Raw genomic sequence first — 21,318 nt, 5'->3', positions numbered from 1 at the left:
TATCTATCATTTGAAAATTGTAATTAATATAAGTGTAAACTGTGAAATAAAAATCTCTGAAAATTTACGTAAAAATTGCAAACGCATCCGTAAAATAAATAAACCGAAATTGATATCTAGCATGTCGGTTCGGTGATGCTTGCCCATAATCATAAAACTTTTATTTATTATTTACCGATGTATGCACGGCTTGCTATTGCTTACACAATGTGTAAGCATACCCCACGAGTATATGTGTGTGGGCAAGTGTGTATATGTATATGTAAATATATATGTATATGTTTATGTATATATATGTATATGTATCTATATATATATCTATATGTATGTATATATATATTATATATATATATATATATATATATATATATATATATATATATATATATATATATATATATATATATATATATATATATATATATATATATATATATATATATATAATCGGGAGATTAAATCAGACGCGGACGTAGCAATTATTTGCAATCAGGTCACTCCATCCCCGTCCTCTGGTCGGCTCAGCGCACTCTCACTCTTCGTCCCAGCGCACCTGGTCACAGCAACGCACACGATCGCACCTCCTGCCTACGAACCCTGGCTAAATCACCTGAATTCATCCCTGCTGTTCAAAACAACATCAAGCTCACCCTGTTCAACACCCGGTCCCTCAACAACAAATGCCTCATCCTGAACGAATACATCCTGGATAACAAACTGGACTTTCTCTGTCTCACCGAAACCTGGCAACAACCTCTGGACTACTACACACTTAACCTCACCACACCCAATGGATATTCCTACGTCAATAAACCACGCTCGGAGGGCCGAGGTGGTGGAATTGCCGTTATCCACCGTCAAGACATCAAGACCAACCTCATCTCCATCTCATCTGCTCCATCATTTGAACACCTGGCTTTAAAACTCTCTGGTCGCACGCAGTCAGTCATGGCTGTCGTCTACCGCCCTCCCAAACCACACCCATCATTCCTGTCTGACTTCTCCTACTTTCTGACCCAGCTATGTTCCCTCTCCCCCTCAATCCTCCTCCTTGGTGATTTCAATATCCACATGGACTCCACTGACTCCACAATAACCACTGACTTCACTGATTTACTCACCTGCTTTAACCTCACTCAACATGTCGACTTTCCTACCCATATCCGTGGTCACATTTTGGACCTTGTCTGCTCCACTGGATTAAATTTGCACCATCTCTATGGCTCTGACCTCACCCTCTCTGACCACTTAGCCATCACTCTGACCATCAACATCCCCGCCCCAACACCAAGGCATTATCGCACAATCAACTTCCGTAAGCTAAACGCTCTTTCACCTACCTCATTCTCATCCACCCTCTCTGAAAAAATGTCCACTTCTCCCTTCATTGACCTCCACACCCCTTCTGACCTCACTGACTACTACAACCACACTCTCTCCTCCTGCCTTGACCAGCTTGCGCCTGTAAAAACCAAAACAGTTTCTTTCACCCATTCTGCTCCCTGGTTTACCCCTGAACTCCACCTGATGAAAACTCATGCTCGCCAACTTGAAAGACTCCGCAATAAAACGGGTCTCACAGTTCACTCCCAAGCCTACAAGGACCACCTACAACACTACAAAGATGCCCTCTCCCGCGCCCGCTCTGCCTACTACTCTCAAATTATCCACTCTGGCTCCGGAAACCCAAAAGCACTCTTCTCGACAATAAACAAACTCCTCCGCCCCCTGAACACCACCACCCAGTCATTCACAGTAGACAACTGCATCTCCTTCCTCTCTTTCTTCCAACGCAAAATTGACAACATCTACAACAGCTTGACCACCACCACACCCGCTCCCCCTCCAACCACCTGCCCCCCCTTGTCCTGCCATCCCCTGTCTCGGTTCTCCCCAATCTCCCCTACTGACCTCTCTGAACTCCTCATAGGAATGAAAACTGCCACCTGCACTCTTGACCCCATCCCCTCCAGCTTTGTCAAAGCCTCCCTCCCTGCTCTCTCTCCACTTATCATTGCAACAATAAACTCCTCCCTGTCTACAGGCATCGTCCCACCTTCCCTCAAAATTGCTGCTGTTACCCCCATTCTAAAAAAAACCTGGTCTAAACCCTGACACCCTAAACAACTTCAGACCCATCTCCAACCTACCCTTTCTGTCAAAAGTTTTGGAACGCGCTGTAGCCACTCAACTCAAACATCATCTCTCTGCCAATAACCTGTATGAAACATTCCAATCCGGATTCCGGTCCAACCACAGTACTGAAACTGCTCTCCTCAAAATCACCAACGACCTTCTCCTCTCCTCTGACGCTGGCAACCTCAACATTCTCGTCCTCCTCGACCTCAGCGCTGCCTTTGACACCATCGATCACACTATCCTCCTCACCCGACTTGAATCCACCTTTAACGTTACCGGCACTGCCCTCTCTTGGATTAAATCATACCTCTATGACAGATGCCAGTTCATCTCCATCAATAACTGCAAATCCCCCACTGCTCCCCTCCCCCAAGGTGTCCCCCAAGGTTCAGTTCTTGGCCCCCTCCTCTTCATCCTTTACCTTTCGCCGATGACATCCAGCTTTTCATCTCCACCAAGTTCGTCTCCACCGACACCCACTCTATCCTGACAAACTGCATCACTGAAATAAAATCCTGGCTTCAAATCAACTTCCTCAAGCTTAACTGTGATAAATCTGAAATAATCATCATTGGCCCAAAAACGCTCACAAAATCCACCCATAACTTTGCCCTCAACATCGACGGTATCCCAGTATCCACCTCCCCTCACATCCGGAATCTTGGCGTCATCTTTGACCAAACCCTTTCCTTCGACAAATACACTAAACAGATCACAAAGTCAGCCTTCTTTCACCTGAAAAACATTGCCCGTCTCCGCTCATCCCTCTCCTCCACGGCTGCAGAAACCCTCATCCACGCCTTCATCACCTCCCGTCTGGACTACTGCAATAGCCTCCTCTATGGTTCACCCTCAAAAATCACCAATAAACTCCAATACATTCAGAACTCCGCTGCCCGTCTACTCACCCATTCCCGGACCCGTGACCACATCACCCCCGTCCTTTACAAGCTTCACTGGCTCCCCATCCCCCAGAGAATCCAGTACAAAATCCTCCTCTTGACATACAAAGCCCTCCATAACCTGGCCCCATCCTACCTGGCTGACCTCCTCTCCAGACACACTCCCACCCGCAACCTCCGCTCTGCTGGTACAAACCTGACCCCCTCCATCCGGACCAAATTCAGATCCTGGGGGGACAGGGCCTTCTCCATCGCTGCGCCCACCCTCTGGAACTCACTACCTCACAACATCAGAGACTCCTCCTCACTCACCACATTCAAAACATCACTAAAGACCCACCTGTTCAACACTGCATTCAACATTCAACCCACAGCATTTAACCCCTGACTATCTCTTCTCCTTCTCCCTCCTTTTGCTTTAAATATTTCCCTATTGATTCTTGTCTTTTTTGCAATTGTTGTTTTCATGTATTGTTATGCATTATGTTTGCCACTCTGTCAAAGCGCCTTTGGGCTTCTGGAAAAGCGCTATACAAAATAAATGAATTATTATTATTATTATTATTATAAGCATACCCCACGAGTATATGTGTGTGGGCAAGTGTGTATATGTATATGTAAATATATATGTTTATGTATATATATGTATATGTATCTATATATATATCTATATGTATGTATATATATATATATATATATATATATATATATATATATATATATATATATATATATATATATATATATATATATATATATATATATATCTATCTATAATTCCAGCAATCTCTGTGTGTCTGTCTGTGTGTCTGTGTGTCTGTGACCGCTGTTTCTCGACAACCACGGGTCCGATATACTTGAAACTTGCCAGGTATATTGCTGGGGACCCGAGGATGTGCCTTTTCAAGGTTTGTAATTAATCGGACAAGTACCTACCGAGCTATGTCCAAAAAACGCTTCAACCAATCAGAGAGCAGCGAGCTATCACGTGTGCCGAACCGTTAATGCAATGCAAGCGTTAATGCGTTAATGCAAGGCTTTTCTTTTTTTCCCTCTTCTCTTTCTACTTTTCCTTGCGATTAAATTGCAAACAGCCAAAATACGTTGGCGCTAATTGAATAATTGGCCATTAACACTAAAATAATCGTAACTGCGATATGCCAACTTCCGGACAGTGCAGCCTTCCATGTTGTTGTTGTTTGCAGCAGCTGTTTGCAGCAAGGCAAGGCTTTTCTTTTTTTCCCTCTTCTCTTTCTACTTTTCCTTGCGATTAAATTGCAAAAAGCCAAAATACGTTGGCGATAATTGAATAAATGGGCATTAATAGATAGATAGATAGATATGCGATATGCGAACTTCCGGACAGTGTGCGCGTTACGAGCTGACCGCCATTACGGTACGTAATTCGATTTCTTATGCGCATTATTTCTCCCAATTCAGTCAGAGCGAAGGGCGGAAGCGAAGAGCGTTGTTATTTTTTGTTTACGGGCGTACGGGCGGGGTAGAGCGTACGGGTAGCGTTTTTTTTTTTTTTTTGGCAAGGAACGGGCACCCACGTACGGGCAATGCCCTAGTATCTATAATTCCAGTAATCTCTGTCTGTACGTTTGTACGTCTGTTTGTCTGTGACCGCTGTTTCTCGACAACCACGGGTCCGATATACTTTTAACTTGCCAGGTATATTGCTGGGGACCCGAGGATGTGCCTTTTCAAGGTTTCATATTAATCGGACAATTACTTACCGAGCTATGTCCAAAAAACGATTCAACCAATCAGAGAGCAGCGAACGATCGCGTGTGCCGAACGTGGCGGACACACTCTGCCTCGGACGGCACATTTGAGAGCGTATTCATTTATTTCACGTTTGCAAACTATGTTGGCGTTAAACTATGTTTTAAAACTAATAAAACCGAATTTGCGATTCATTCGCTTTCCTGCGCGTTTGTGCACGCGATGGCGATTTCTTTACCAAACTCCGGAAGCCGTTCGCTTTGGACCAAACCATTGCATGTAAATAGAGGGGGGGGGATTGTCACCGTACTCGCAAGCCGTTCGCTTTGGACCAAACCATTTCATGTAAATAGAGGGGGGGGGGGATATAATTTTAGATATAGATATAGTACGGGCAATGCCCTAGTATATATAATCGGGAGATTAAATCGGACGCGGACGTAGCTTCAGGGCGTCGATCTTAAATTTTCGACAAGCTTTCGACCATCGAAGGTCTTCTTCGTCATCCCCAAGTTCAACGGAAGGGTTAGGGTTAGAACTTCAACTTCCGTTGATCAAAAAATTTCCTAAATTGGGATGTCCCCACAACCAGACTTGAAACACGGACACAGGGAAAGGTAACTGAAAAGAATGTGTGTGTGTGGGTGCACTTGACTCTGATCACTGGTGGGGTCTCTTCAGGGGTCGTCAAGGTTGTTGGCGGGAACCGCTCGCTCCCGCGCTGCTTGGCCTCCGCACGCCCTCGCTCAGTAAGCCGCGCCCGCCGGCACGCAACAGGCCTTCTGTGCGAATCGAACGGGCCGCGTGCAGCTTGCTCCTTCAGCCGGGCCTTCCCCGTCGTCCCCGGTGGGAAGCTGCAGCCCTCGGTCCGCGGCCCTGCCCTTTTCTTCTGCATGTCCACCAGTGGTGTCTCCGAACACGGTCGGTCCGATCGCTTCCTTGAGCCCGTGGTCCAAGCACGATCGTTCGCTTTATTGTCCAGAACGAGAGAGACAAATGCCGACTGCCGCGATCCAGACCAGATGCAGAGAGCTGATAGAAGCGAAGAGAAGAGAGCAAAATGTCCACCTGCACGTCCTTTTATCACCCATGCTCTCACGTCGTTTGGATGTGCTTCACCAATCGGCGAGTCCCTTGTTACCCGTCCTCCTGTCAATCAAGATCCCTGACCAACCACGGCTCCTCGGGGCGTGGCCTCGGCCTGCCCGTCCTGTGTGTGCCTCCCAAGTCGGGGTTGTCAGCTGTAGGGCTCAACGTCCTGGCTTCCGGTATGTTTTATTATTGAGTGCCATTAAATGCGCGATTATAATTAGTGTCTAATGCGGTGCCATACGGGGCATAAGGATAAATCACAGAGGGAACAACATACAAGGGATTAATTACATAATCACTGAGCTAGTTAAAATGCCCCCTCCCGCCCCCCCCCCCCTGTGATGGGGACGAATATACAAGCTTAATCCGAACACACAGTCTAAACAAGTACTGATTACATCAAGGTTTCTTCACGACATTCGGAGCACCTACCTATACAAATATACCTGGACTAAAGTATCCCTACCCCCACAAACGTAACAATATATGCATATATACACATATTTTGTCCTTCTCGATGATGTCTCGAAGGGTTGTGAGGAGATGACCCCTTCTCTGGGGTTCCTCAGACCCCCAGAGTAGAACTTTCTTTGCCAGTTCTGCATGTCTCATCACATGACCAGCAAGCCAAAGGCGGCATTCCCTCGCAACTAGGGCATTGCCCGTACGTGGGTGCCCGTTCCTTGCCAAAAAAAAAAAAAAACGCTACCCGTACGCTCTACCCCGCCCGTACGCCCGTAAACAAAAAATAACAACGCTCTTCGCTTCCGCCCTTCGCTCTGACTGAATTGGGAGAAATAATGCGCATAAGAAATCGAATTACGTACCGTAATGGCGGTCAGCTCGTAACGCGCACACTGTCCGGAAGTTCGCATATCGCATATCTATCTATCTATCTATTAATGCCCATTTATTCAATTATCGCCAACGTATTTTGGCTTTTTGCAATTTAATCGCAAGGAAAAGTAGAAAGAGAAGAGGGAAAAAAAGAAAAGCCTTGCCTTGCTGCAAACAGCTGCTGCAAACAACAACAACATGGAAGGCTGCACTGTCCGGAAGTTGGCATATCGCAGTTACGATTATTTTAGTGTTAATGGCCAATTATTCAATTAGCGCCAACGTATTTTGGCTGTTTGCAATTTAATCGCAAGGAAAAGTAGAAAGAGAAGAGGGAAAAAAAGAAAAGCCTTGCATTAACGCATTAACGCTTGCATTGCATTAACGGTTCGGCACACGTGATAGCTCGCTGCTCTCTGATTGGTTGAAGCGTTTTTTGGACATAGCTCGGTAGGTACTTGTCCGATTAATTACAAACCTTGAAAAGGCACATCCTCGGGTCCCCAGCAATATACCTGGCAAGTTTCAAGTATATCGGACCCGTGGTTGTCGAGAAACAGCGGTCACAGACACACAGACACACAGACAGACACACAGAGATTGCTGGAATTATAGATAGATAGCAGAGATGCGGGGAAAAGAACCAAAAGAACCAGTTCCCTGATAGTGATATGGTCTTGCCAAGAAACGTTCAGGACTTTATGAAGCAATTGGGTGCAAGTACAATCCAGTGATTTCTCCAATGTTTGGGTCAAGGTCCCAAACACCCATAGAGAAGGATCGACTCAACCAGAATTTTGAAGACACTTAGCTTACTCTTTTTGCGAACTGGAGATCTCAAATTTCATGGAGGGCGTGAACTGCTGCCTAAGCCTGAGCTTTTCTGCATTTTAAGTCTCACTGTATGTTGGTATAGGAGCTGAGGTATTTTAAGTCATTTGCTCTCTCTATCGGACGTCCGGCAACAGTAAGTAGAGCACACTCAGAAAAAGTATTGATGTGCATATATTAATTAGTCTTTTCAGCATCGAGTGTGAGCCCAATAGACCGAGCAGCAGTTTAAATCTTGTGCAGTAAAATTTCAGCTTCGCTTAACATGTCTGAGAGTAGTGCGATGTCATCAAATTCGATGTCAGAAATGTGCTGGGCTGGATGTCTTTGACTTCTACGTTGGGAGAGAGAGTGAAACCACCCCAGTCTTCAATCACAGTTCTAAGGGCACAGTCCAAGGCAATGGTAAATGGGGAAGGAGCAAGCAGGTCACCTTGAAGAACTTCATTGTCGATTTGAAAAGTTGCATTCTCCTTCAGGAGTTAATACCACTGCAGAGGTATCTTCATACATAATAATAATAATTAATAATAATTCATTTATTTTGTATAGCGCTTTTCCAGAAGCCCAAAGGCGCTTTGACAGAGTGGCAAACATAATGCAAACAATACATGAAAACATAATGCATGCATGATGCATAATGCAAACATAATGCATAACAATACATGAAAACAACAATTGCAAAAAGACAAGAATCAATAGGGAAATATTTAAAGCAAAAGGAGGGAGAAGGAGAAGACATAGTCAGGGGTTAAATGCTGTGGGTTGAATGTTGAATGCAGTGTTGAACAGGTGGGTCTTTAGTGATGTTTTGAATGTGGTGAGTGAGGAGGAGTCTCTGATGGTGTGAGGTAGTGAGTTCCAGAGGGTGGGAGCAGCGATGGAGAAGGCCCTGTCCCCCCAGGATCTGAATTTGGTCCGGATGGAGGGGGCAGGAGGTTGGTACCAGCAGAGCGGAGGTTGCGGGTGGGAGTATCTGGAGAGGAGGTCAGCCAGGTAGGATGGGGCCAGGTTATGGAGGGCTTTGTATGTCAAGAGGAGGATTTTGTACTGGATTCTCTGGGGGATGGGGAGCCAGTGAAGCTTGTAAAGGACGGGGGTGATGTGGTCACGGGTCCGGGAATGGGTGAGTAGACGGGCAGCGGAGTTCTGAATGTATTGGAGTTTATTGGTGATTTTTGAGGGTGAACCATAGAGGAGGCTATTGCAGTAGTCCAGACGGGAGGTGATGAAGGCGTGGATGAGGGTTTCTGCAGCCGTGGAGGAGAGGGATGAGCGGAGACGGGCAATGTTTTTCAGGTGAAAGAAGGCTGACTTTGTGATCTGTTTAGTGTATTTGTCGAAGGAAAGGGTTTGGTCAAAGATGATGCCAAGATTCCGGATGTGAGGGGAGGTGGATACTGGGATACCGTCGATGTTGAGGGCAAAGTTATGGGTGGATTTTGTGAGCGTTTTTGGGCCAATGATGATTATTTCAGATTTATCACAGTTAAGCTTGAGGAAGTTGATTTGAAGCCAGGATTTTATTTCAGTGATGCAGTTTGTCAGGATAGAGTGGGTGTCGGTGGAGACGGACTTGGTGGAGATGAAAAGCTGGATGTCATCGGCGAAGCAGTGGAATTAGAGACCATGACGGCGGATTAAGTGACCGAGCGGGGACAGGTAAAGGATGAAGAGGAGGGGGCCAAGAACTGAACCTTGGGGGACACCTTGGGGGAGGGGAGCAGTGGGGGATTTGCAGTTATTGATGGAGATGAACTGGCATCTGTCAGAGAGGTATGATTTAATCCAAGAGAGGGCAGTGCCGGTAACGTTAAAGGTGGATTCAAGTCGGGTGAGGAGGATAGTGTGATCGATGGTGTCAAAGGCAGCGCTGAGGTCGAGGAGGACGAGAATGTTGAGGTTGCCAGCGTCAGAGGAGAGGAGAAGGTCATTGGTGATTTTGAGGAGAGCAGTTTCAGTACTGTGGTTGGACCGGAATCCGGATTGGAATGTTTCATACAGGTTATTGGCAGAGAGATGATGTTTGAGTTGAGTGGCTACAGCGCGTTCCAAAACTTTTGACAGAAAGGGTAGGTTGGAGATGGGTCTGAAGTTGTTTAGGGTGTCAGGGTTTAGACCAGGTTTTTTTAGAATGGGGGTAACAGCAGCAATTTTGAGGGAAGGTGGGACGATGCCTGTAGACAGGGAGGAGTTTATTGTTGCAATGATAAGTGGAGAGAGAGCAGGGAGGGAGGCTTTGACAAAGCTGGAGGGGATGGGGTCAAGAGTGCAGGTGGCAGTTTTCATTCCTATGAGGAGTTCAGAGAGGTCAGTAGGGGAGATTGGGGAGAACCGAGACAGGGGATGGCAGGACAAGGGGGGGCAGGTGGTTGGAGGGGGAGCGGGTGCGGCGGTGGTCAAGCTGTTGTAGATGTTGTCAATTTTGCGTTGGAAGAAAGAGAGGAAGGAGATGCAGTTGTCTACTGTGAATGACTGGGTGGTGGTGTTCAGGGGGCGGAGGAGTTTGTTTATCGTCGAGAAGAGTGCTTTTGGGTTTCCGGAGCCAGAGTGGATAATTTGAGAGTAGTAGGCAGAGCGGGCGCGGGAGAGGGCATCTTTGTAGTGTTGTAGGTGGTCCTTGTAGGCTTGGGAGTGAACTGTGAGACCCGTTTTATTGCGGAGTCTTTCAAGTTGGCGAGCACGAGTTTTCATCAGGTGGAGTTCAGGGGTAAACCAGGGAGCAGAATGGGTGAAAGAAACTGTTTTGGTTTTTACAGGCGCAAGCTGGTCAAGGCAGGAGGAGAGAGTGTGGTTGTAGTAGTCAGTGAGGTCGGAAGGGGTGTGGAGGTCAATGAAGGGAGAAGTGGACATTTTTTCAGAGAGGGTGGATGAGAATGAGGTAGGTGAAAGAGCGTTTAGCTTACGAATTATGTATTTACGTTTAAATACATAATTTGTATGGCCTTCACAATCGACTCACGGATCCTATATGCATGTAGAATTTGGAAAAGTGTATTCCTGTCAATGGAGTAAAAGGTTTTCCTGAAGTCTATGTAGATAATAGCAGCCTCTTTTTGATGGTTACGTATTTCCTCGATGATGCGCCTGAGAGCAAAGATCTGAGAAGATATGGATTGAAGTGGCCAAATCCATTTTGCTTGGGGTGCAGGATTTTTTTCCAATTCAGGGAAAATTCTGTTGAAGAGGCGATTGTAAATTTTTACCGCTGTTTGAGTTAAACTTATTCCACAGTCGTTTTCTAGAAAGCATTAAATTTCCTTTATTTGGGTAGTGGTACAATACCTGCTTTCCCCCATTCTGGGGGAGGAGGTTCTCGGTATGTTTCATTGCAGAATTTCTTATTCACCAAACTTCGGTTGGGCTTTTCCAAGTTTAATTCGCTTCAATGCCGTGTCAAATTCTGCTGATGAAAAGATGCCAGTAGTAATATTGGAGCTGACCTTGAAAATGGGATTGATTGGGTTGTTAGGGAGGCTCCTGTTATCAGATGAGAACAGTTTTTGGAAGTAAGTTTTCCAGGAATCTGAGCGATCCTCACCTTGAAGGAAAACTATTTTAGATTTCTTTCCAGAAAGATGTTTCACTACATTCCAGGTGTTACGGAGTGTGCTGGTTGATTCCCATTTATCAAAACCCCCCAGTATATTGTGAAATATATGAAATCGATCAAACCAGGTCTCTTACATTTCTGGACGTACAACTACAACTATCTGGGATCTGGAATAGCAGCCTGCACTCGCAAGTGTACCATAAGCTCACTCACACTGACAAGGTATTGGACTACCGAAGTGGCCATCCCACCTGCCACAAAATAAGTTGTACTTGCAACTTCCTCAATCACGCAAAAACCCACTACAGTGACCGGGAGCAACACCGAGCGGAGTTGCTGCACGTCAGTCAACTACGCCAAGAAAACTACTACTCAGGTGCATTCATGCATCCTGTTGCCAGAAAACAATCGGCAACAACGACAGGCCAAATGTACTACCAAATACAGTGTTGTTTCCATATAATGTATGCAGAAGTCTTCTGAAAGTGCGAGCCACGTCCTGCAACTACAGTAGCAATGTCACCCACAAATCAAAAACATCCTTACACACACAACCTAAGGATTGCATGAGCAAAGTTGACAAAGAATATTGCCTAAAACATCCATCCCATGTGTGAATTGTGAAGTCAAATATGCTGGCGAACGATGCAAATCATTGATCACACGGCTAACAGAACACCAGCACGTGGAGAGACAGAGAGATGGACTGTCCTTGGAAGCTAAACTTATAAACAACCGCCATCACACCTTCGCATGGAGTCAGACATCTGTCCTAGGCACAGCGTCGACGAGGGTGAGCCGTGAAATATTTGAGGCATGGTGGGCGAGCGAGACGTCAATAAAAAGCCACGTTGACTTGAATCCCATGTACTAGGCATTATGTAATCAACTACAATGCCGCCAAAAGTCAAAATGGACTGGCACTGATGGTGTCAATGATATACCACCGGAAGAAAATGCTCTTGACACAGGACCAGCACATGATAACTCAAACAAAAGAAGCAAGGTGATTAGTTTGGACACAGACCAATCCAGAACATGCAATTGTTCTCACCGGAAATTAGCGTGATGGAAGATAACTAGTTGTAACAGTGACGTGGGTGTACACGGTTAAATCTCCCACCTGACATTTAATAATCTTGTGACGGGAAATGCTTGGGAATGTATGTTGTCCACCTTTGGAATATATGTCGTCCACTCACAAATAACAAACAGCAAGAGGAGAAAAAAACCGATAAGAAACCTGTCCACGTACGATGCTCACATGTGGTAGTGGTTGTGATGAGGGTGGTTGGCTCTATTGCGACGGGATGTACCGCATCCTGGTCTGGACTCCCGCTAGGTTTTTGTGGGGTCGTACTGCATTTTCTCATGTGCTGTTTGAAGTACATGGAGTTGGTCCTGACTCCTGAAATGACTAGAAATCCTTGCTCTGGTTTGGATTCGCCCTCACAGTGCCGACGGTTTGTTTCACCACTCACCCATCCAACGTGGTGTCTCGTGACTGAGCCTGGTTCTCCAGGCAATAACCAACCCTTGAACTCCTGAATGTGAACCCTCCACTCACTCCACACGGTTGCACTCCACCTTTTCTGGATGCTAGCAAGCTGGTGTGGCTTTGTGACACTTCTTACTTTTTCTCATTGTGTGGCGGGGCGACTTTATATGCTGCTTCATTTTTCCATGAACCTTTATTTGTAGGGAAATAAATATTTGGAAAAGCGCAAGCAGTTTGGTGGTATTCGTGCCAGTGCAGTCTTGCTCTCCAGCATATTATCTTACGATAACCCATGTGTCATACACACTGTGTCTGCATTATAGGGTGGAGCACCATCACCATTTGACAGGAACTTTGGGACAAAGATTGCTGCAAAGGCAGTGCATTGGCTGAGCAAAAAAATGAAGGAGTGCTATCGCCAGGGTGAGCAATGTTTTTGTATATCGTCTTTGGTACCTTGCTGTATCTGCTTCTTGCTCATTTTTTAATTCATACATATTTGAGGCTCACGGAAGAGCTAGGACACAGAACAGATCAGGACACGACATAACAAAGGGAACAGCAGGACACAGGGGAATAGGAGGGCAGAGAGAGAAGGTCGACAATGATGGACAAACAAGGGATGCAGGTAACGATGAGGGATAGGGGAAGAATGCAAGGGGTGACAAGATGGATGCAAAAGCAAACTTTAAGAGGGGCGGGAGTGGTTTAATGGCTGTAGACAAAATCATGGCTTTGGATGGAGGGAAGACCTGAGATAGTGGTGAACAGCAGCATTCCAGCTATAGGAGGCTTCAATATCTTGTTTAGTCCTACAATATAATCTTGTCATTGTTATTCCTCTGTACTTACCTTGTCCTCTCCATCCTTAAGTAAAGGTAGACCTTGGAATGTCTTTATGAATAAACAACAAAGTAAACAGAGAAGGTATTATAGAATGGGCAGATTTCAGAATTGGGGACGATTGTTGACACGTCATGGATATGGAAAACAGTTGGGGGTGGAGGGGGACCTGAAAAATAAATGGTAGGCCCAAAACGATCCGAGCCTGAGAATGAGGATCAAAATAAGTAGAATCAGCACGAAAAAAATATTAACGAGCGAACTCAATATGAAGAACAATCGATGTAAACAGAGAACATAAAAATCTACAGGACAGACTAATCTGGAATGATTACTTTGCCTTTTGGAAGCAGATCTCTGTATAAGCTATCCTTTCTCTAGAAACTGGAGATAACATTTAGGTGGCAGCAGAAGCTATAGAGGGTTTAAGTCGACATCAAATAGGTATCGAGATGTATTGGGGATAGTGGAGTACGTGGATATTGGCAGGACTGGTCGGTAGCTGAGGTACAGATGGATTATTGTGTACGTTTGTAGTGATTATAATGTGTGTAAGTCGGTCCCATCAACAAGTGAATGTGCTGATGGTGTCTGTTCGTTCCTCACCTCCACTCCCCACCCCTAATAATTAAATAAAATAATATTAAAAAACCTTGATGATGGATGGCCCTGTGTCTCCCCCCCATTGTTTTCCTCTCCGCTCCTACTTCCTACTCCACCCTGACAGAGGAATTGATTCAATATATTCAAAGATTGAATTAATATGTTGTTCATAAAACACAGGTGTATGATGTGCCAGTTCTATGTATTTCACTTCTCTCCCTTTTCTTCCCATCTCCTCCACACCTCCTTTTTCTTTTCTCTCCAACTCCTTCCTTGTCATTGCTTTATAAATTTTTTATTTTTCCATTCTCATCCCTCCATCTTTGTAACAATGCCTGACCATTTTTCAAATACATGTTAAATATTAGTGCCACAGATTGTGGCATATGCCATAGAATTATCAAAGTACCGGAAATATGCTGTCGATGGACGATTGCAAATTGCCAAAAAGGAGTTATGAGAACATTATGCAAGTAAAAGTAATGAAGGAGGAAGTATTATTGGTGGTGAGCAGGAAGATGTACAGTTAATGGTGAGAAGGTGTAAATATTGGAGTCAAGCAATGAATGAAGATTTGTACTTGCATCTGCACGTTTCTTCCACCCAGGCCGTGTCTTTGCTAACTCGGATGACTCTGCTTGCTTGTTGGGGATGCGTTCTGTTCGCTCCAGTTCCAGCCCCTGAGTGAACTCAAGGAGCACACAGATTTTGAGTGAGGACCAATGCCTAACTCCATTTTGATCTTTAAATGTGTTGTAAACGTCATTGCATATCCAGAAATGTTAATTTTTGAGCCCATTCTCTTGTGTTTCCCATTTGTCTTTTCTATGTTTTAAACTTGTATCCAATCATGTACTTCTATACCTATCGATATCCTTCTTTCACTTCATGGTAATGCCTTTTGGATATCTGCTTCTAATGGTGATCAATATCTAAGGCTCATGGAGGAGCTTGAAAATGTACAAGGATGACAATGGTCATGTAAAACTGTGTTTGGGATTTGAACCTGGGATCATCATGAGCTCATCATGAACATCTGAGACAAACATAAACGTATAAAATGGCAGGTGAGAGGGGTATTTTTTCGGGAGGATTCACTTGTGGAGAAATGATAGCAGGTAGGTATGGAAGATTGAATGAGATAGGCGGTGCACTGCTGTGTTGAAGCACTGGAGGAAATTGTGGGATTAAACAGCCTCAGGTGACCACAGATGGGAGAGAAGAGGAAAGAACAAGTGGAAGAAAAAGTAAATCTGGATTTTCGAGTATTAACAAGGAGAGGATCACAAGAAGAATGTGCACATCCTGGAAATTCAGGGAATGGGCAGATGACTGAAAGTGCAGGGGAGCAAGTTCAGAAAAGACACAGGTTCTGTTATCCTCTATTTTATCTAGGGTACTGTGATTAGAGAGCAACACACATTGTACCTCTGCTTCTTTGTGTCTGAAGCCAGGTCATGGCTGTTGGTGAGGCCCAAAAGTTTGAGTGACTGAACTTACTCAAGAGGATTGTGAAGAAAGTAGATGGGAAGGTTTGCCAGAAGGTCCTTTTGGAGAGAAATAGTGAGTGTGAGATTTGTCAGGTTTGAAAGACATGTTCCAAGTGTTTGACCAAGTGTTTTACTTTCCCCTTCATCATCTGCTACAAAATCCCAAGCTTCTGTTTTTGTAGGAAAGGCTCATCATTATAAATGCTCTGGGCCTGCTGAAATATGCTTTGTGGATCAATCCTTGAGGATATTGGGACAGAATTTCTTTCAGTTCTCGTGCAAACCTCAAATGATATGGGTCATGCGCTCCATTGTGACTTAAACTTGTAATTGTGTCCACCAACGTTCATGTTGTAGCGGAATCCAATGAGTGGCCATTATTCTGACGAACGATGCAAATTGCACTCTGAAAAATCATCAAATGCCATAATGAGGAATCTCAAAGATAAAGTGGAATCATAGAAATATGGAAAACTGCTCCAAACTTATTCAGATTGGAAACGATTTACTCACCTTTTAAGATGGCTTTCACATTTGACAGCTGTGGTGTCAAGTTGACTCAAATTCACATGAATATCTGGTGAACAAAAGCAGCACATTTTTCAACTGAGCGGCAAAATGCTCCTCAGATACGAATATCACTGTGATTATTCATTCCCGAGGCTGCAAGAACATTGTGATTGACAATATGTTCTGCTATGCCTCGTAATTCACTAACTCCATCAGGCAGAAAAACTGAGTCCATACTTTGAGTTACAGACTCGTTTATGCCATTTGAAAAACCTCCGTTCACCAAACCTCCCAATAAATAAATAGAAAACTAGAAAGCATCTGAAAATGCAAAGCCTGCCCACTTTGTTTGTATTCCACCATCTTATTAGTCCCCTACCGGTGTACACCGGAGGGGACTATAGGTTTGCACGCCGTCCCTCCGTCTGTCTGTCAGTCTGTCCGTCCGTCAGTCCGTCACGCAAAGAACAGTTTTCCGGACTTTTTTTATAAACTCTTAATGCTAATGATTTCAAACTTGGTACATGGTTTCCTCATGATACAGATCGAGGCCAAACTTTGCAGGCAGAATCGCATACCCATGACGAACAAAAAAATCAACGAGCATGACGTCATGCGTCACATGGTTTCAGAGTTATGACGTTTTTAAGCATGAACCTTTAAAACCGAGCTCCTCCGTCATTTTTGATCCAATCGAGGGGAAACTTCACAGATCTATTCAGCATGTCAATCGACTAAAATGTCCTTTTGGAATATGCGATAGAGCACGTGGTTTAGCAGATATCGTTAATTAAACGAAAATATATTTTTAAATGGATATCTCTTGTTTATTCCAGAGTTCTCCTCAAGCCGCACTGCGCGCCCTCAGCCTCGACTGCGAACGTCAAAAGCGTGACACAGCGCGCGCTTTCGGAAAGGGCGGAGCCAAGCCGAGCAACATATATATATATATACACATTGATCATTGATCGTGAACCGGAAAATATAATAAATTACTGATATTTAGCGACTCGAAAGGTTCTTTATCAACGACTTATTTTCTCGTGCTTCTGCTGACCTGTCTGCAAGGTGTATAAATCAAAGTCCCGAGTGCGAATCACAGGTGAGCCTGTCCTGAGGTAATTAACGATTGGGAACGATTCAGAACCTGTGGGTAAATAACCCTTGGTAATTTCCCCAACAGTTTTCCGGACGACAGACTGCCGGTGGGGGACATGTATTGCAGCACAATACTCAGAATGCTCGTTCTTCTTTCATATGCTAAACATGATGAAAACAGTTCAAAAAATAAATAAATGAAAATTGATGATTTCATGCAACCTTGATATTTGACCTTTTGATGTAAAAAAAACAACAACAACAATTGGCTTCTAGCTTTTGATTGGTGAACCAATTCAGTGTCCCAATTTGCAAATTCTTTAAATTTCAGGTCAATTGGATGAAATTTGGAGATTTATGCAACCTTGATCTTTGACCTTTTGATCTAAGAAAATAACCATCAGCACCTAGCTTTTGATTGGTGAACCAACTCACTGACCCAACAGGATCCTTTCCTTAAGAATCGAGTCTCGTGGAGTGGAGTGTGTTCCTCAAGTTCGCAAAACACCAGAACCTGAAATGTAATTACTTGTGTTATGCTTCCGCAGACGAAGGGCACCGGAGGCATTATGTTTTTGGGTGGTCCGAATGGATGCGTCGAAGATTTTTATTACCACGCTAACTTGTGAACTACTGAATGGATTGAACCAAACTTGGCCAAAGTAAAAAGTGAAATACAAAGATAAACTGATTAGAATTTGAGTTCAAAAGATCAAAAGTCGATAATCATGTGACCTTTTATTGAACATCTTTGTTGCTATAATAACTTGTGAATCATAGAAAGGAGTTCAACCAAACTTGGCACAAATATGGACTGCGATACAAAGATGAACTGATTCCATTTTGGATTCAACAGGTCAAAAGGTCATGTGCCCTTTGAAAATCATAACTCGAGTTAGAAGCATCTGATGTTTTATCTCTTGTACTTATCTCTCTCTTCTCTCTCTCTCCTCTCTCTCCTCTCTCTCCTCTCTCTCTCTCCTCTCTCTCCTCTCTCTTCTCTCTCTTCTCTCTGCTCTCTCTTCTCTCTCTTCTCTCTCTTCTCTCTGCTCTCTCTTCTCTCTCCTCTCTCTCCTCTCTCTCCTCTCTCTCCTCTCTCTCCTCTCTCTCCTCTCTCTCTCCTCTCTCTCCTCTCTCCTCTCTCCTCTCTCTTCTCTCTCCTCTCTCTCCTCTCTCTCCTCTCTCTCCTCTCTCCTCTCCTCTCCTCTCTCTCCTCTCTCTCCTCTCTCTCCTCTCTCTCCTCTCTCTCCTCTCTCTCCTCCCTCTTCTCTCTCTTCTCTCTCTTCTCTCTCCTCTCTCTCATCTCTCTCCTCTCTCCTCTCTCTTCTCTCTCCTCTCTCTCCTCTCTCTCCTCTCTCTCCTCTCTCCTCTCTCTCCTCTCTCTCCTCTCTGTCCTCTCTCTCCTCTCTCTCCTCTCTCTCCTCCCTCTTCTCTCTCTTCTCTCTCTTCTCTCTCCTCTCTCTCCTCTCTCTTCTCTCTCCTCTCTCCTCTCTCTCCTCTCTCTCCTCTCTCTCCTCTCTCTCCTCTCTCTCCTCTCTCTTCTCTCCTCTTCTCTCTCTCCTCTCTCTTCTCTCTCTCCTCTCTCTCCTCTCTCCTCCCTCTTCTCTCTCTTCTCTCTCCTCTCTCTCCTCTCTCTCCTCTCTCCTCTCTCTCCTCTCTTCCTCTCTCTCCTCTCTCTCCTCTCCTCTCCTCTCTCCTCTCTCTCCTCTCTCTCCTCTCTCTCCTCTCTCTCTTCTCTCCTCTCTCTCTCTCTCTCTCTCTCTCTCTCTCTCTCTCTCTCTGAGATTGATCATGGGTGTAGGCATATCCATTGATGCACTCACATCAAATCCTATTTTCCAGTTATTAATTTTATTTTCCCTCATTAATTGCTGTCCCTCCTCTATCTTTTCACCTAAATTTGTAAATGTATGTTGACCTTTGGGAAGTATTCCATGACCTCCTTTCTATCAGATTTTACATATCGTGTGTTTACCTCATGCAATTCAGATTCGTAAATGAAGAAACGTTTCTCAGCATGTGATGAAAATCTTATTATTATTATTTTTTTCTGACACCTTGCAGACACCGCATCCCAAGTGAACAGTGGTGGCTGAAAATGCAAGTTTTGCTCAAGATCCTTGCGAAATATGAACCTAATTATGACATATCAGACGCTGGGAAGATGGAACATGTTGTGATCCATCACTAAATTGTCCAGCCTGTCACCTCTGCTGGCTTTTTTCACGTAATGCACCGTTTTTTGCGAGAACTCGAGTTTCTTGTCACTAAAGATGTGAACAGATTCTCATTTCTTATTTATTGTACACTCTGTTTATCATTATATTGCCTCCTTTTCATTTTACCATTCAGCAAAATGCTTTTTTTCTAGATGTAGTTCAAATGTACTTAAAAATCATGCTGAGGAATTGAATGATTTTTTTGTATGCCAATGTGCATTTCCCTCCTGCATGCAATTTTGTTTGCATTGCACTTTGGTAAATTCCAGTAAAATTCTTTGTTAGTTTTTGAAGTGATACACTGTCAGTTTTTTGCATTCAATAAACCATTGTGCACTCAAATTCAGGCCGCCATTTAATCTGAATGTGTTAGTATGTGCATTTGACGTCGGCAAACTCTGGAGGTTGTCTACAAGTGGAATTCCTGGAAAACCAAGGGAAAGTATCTACCATGGACAGCTCCTCAGTGTTCTGGAAAAAACATTGACTTCTGAAAAAATACACTGACAAAAACTAGCAGGGTTGGCTGACATGTACAGAGATAATGTTCGATAATTATGAGTAAGTAACCTGACCACAAGTAAATTATGAGTGAGCAGGGGACCCTTTATCCAGCAAACCGAAAAGACCCAAAAACTTCTCAAAAACTTTCAACTTTTTTCTTTCTTTTTCAAAAACGTTTTCAAAAACGTTTTCAAAAACGTTTTCAAAAAACGTTTTGATCAAACAAAAACAAAAACGTTCAAGTTTCAAAAACTTTCAACAACAACAAAAAAACTTTTTCAACAAAAACTTTCAAAAAAGCTCAGTTCCCTCAGTTCCCTCAACCAAACCCAAAAAACTGTCCTACCGACTCCTCTCCGGCCTTGCTCCCCCAGCTCTCTCTGTGCTCTGTCCCCCCAATATTCCTTCAGGTCGCACAAGATCTGCCTGCAACCATCTTATGGTTAAACTGCCAAAGTCTTGGCTCTCTGCTCACCTTCACTCTTTCATTCCCCTTTTCTCCCGCCTCTGGAACAAACTCCCCCACTCCCTTCAATCCCACTCCTCCCTCCAGGTCTTTAAAACAGCTGTTCACCACCATCTCTTATCTTCCCCCATCGAAAACCTTGATCTTTTCTACCCCCGGTAATTCACCCCAGAGTCCTTGCAGTGTTCATATGTTTTATTCCTCTCCCACCTCCCCCCAAGTCCTCCCGATGTCCCTGCTCTCAAATGTTGTGTTTGTGTCCTTCCCCCTCTTCCCCCTCTCTTTTGTGTCCTCCCCCTCTCTCCCCATCTTGTCTGCCGCTCCCCTTGTTTTTTGTGTTTTGTGTGTCGGTTTGTCTTTTTGTGTGATTAATGTTAGCTCTTTCACGAGCCTCGATCTTGTATACAAAAAAAAAAAAAAAAAAAAAACCGGCATAATTTAAAAAGAAAAACCCATTGTCCTACAATTTTAAACTTTTATTCTGAAAATGTAATTATTCACAAGCTTTCTGAAAAGTTAATCGCCCTATTGAAAACTTAATCCACAGGAAAAACAAATAGCCAGGAAGTGATGTTGCGCAATCACTAGAGACAAACCTGTGAAGTGGCATGTACTTGCTATTCGTCTCATTCGGTATTGTGTTTGTGTAATACCCCCGTACCACCATCATGTCTAAAAGGCCTTCACCATCTGGACAAGCTAGTGCTGCTTCAAAAAGGAAGCATTTATCGCTCGGTTGTCGTCTCCTCTTGCCTTTAAAAGGGGTAAGGTCCAATGGCACCAAGCTCTTGACCACGATACTCCACTCCTCTGTCCTCAGCCAATTCTCTCCACCCTCCATCCACCTCCACCTTACTTATATCCCTCTTCACACAATCCTCCCATCTCAACTGCCGTCTACCTCTTTTCCTCCTACCTTGTTCCCTCAACCGATCGGGCTCAGTATTAAGCAAAAGGTGGAATTGTTGCGGAAGCATGACATGGATGTTTCGGTGAACGCCT

The 21,318-nt window shown here is 44.3% G+C and overlaps 1 protein-coding gene across 1 annotated transcript in view; it reads left to right on the top strand.

Moving 5' to 3' along the window:
* Positions 1-19,467, top strand: part of LOC144892974 (ATP-dependent 6-phosphofructokinase, platelet type-like) — a 119,123-nt gene extending 99,656 nt beyond the window's left edge. The window contains 4 exon segments of the mRNA XM_078782063.1: positions 12,907-13,006; positions 14,637-14,687; positions 14,690-14,741; positions 19,192-19,467. Coding sequence (XP_078638189.1) covers positions 12,907-13,006; positions 14,637-14,687; positions 14,690-14,741; positions 19,192-19,318 — 330 coding nt within the window. The 3' untranslated portion in view covers positions 19,319-19,467.
* The last annotated feature ends 1,851 nt before the right edge of the window (positions 19,468-21,318 follow it).

The sequence above is a fragment of the Myxine glutinosa genome, chromosome 7 (assembly GCF_964187855.1).
Source record: "Myxine glutinosa chromosome 7, kmMyxGlut1.1, whole genome shotgun sequence".
NCBI classification, from domain to species: Eukaryota; Metazoa; Chordata; class Myxini; order Myxiniformes; family Myxinidae; genus Myxine; species Myxine glutinosa.
Note: the sequence above shows the minus strand (reverse complement) of the source record. Positions and strands in the feature narration are given on the sequence as shown.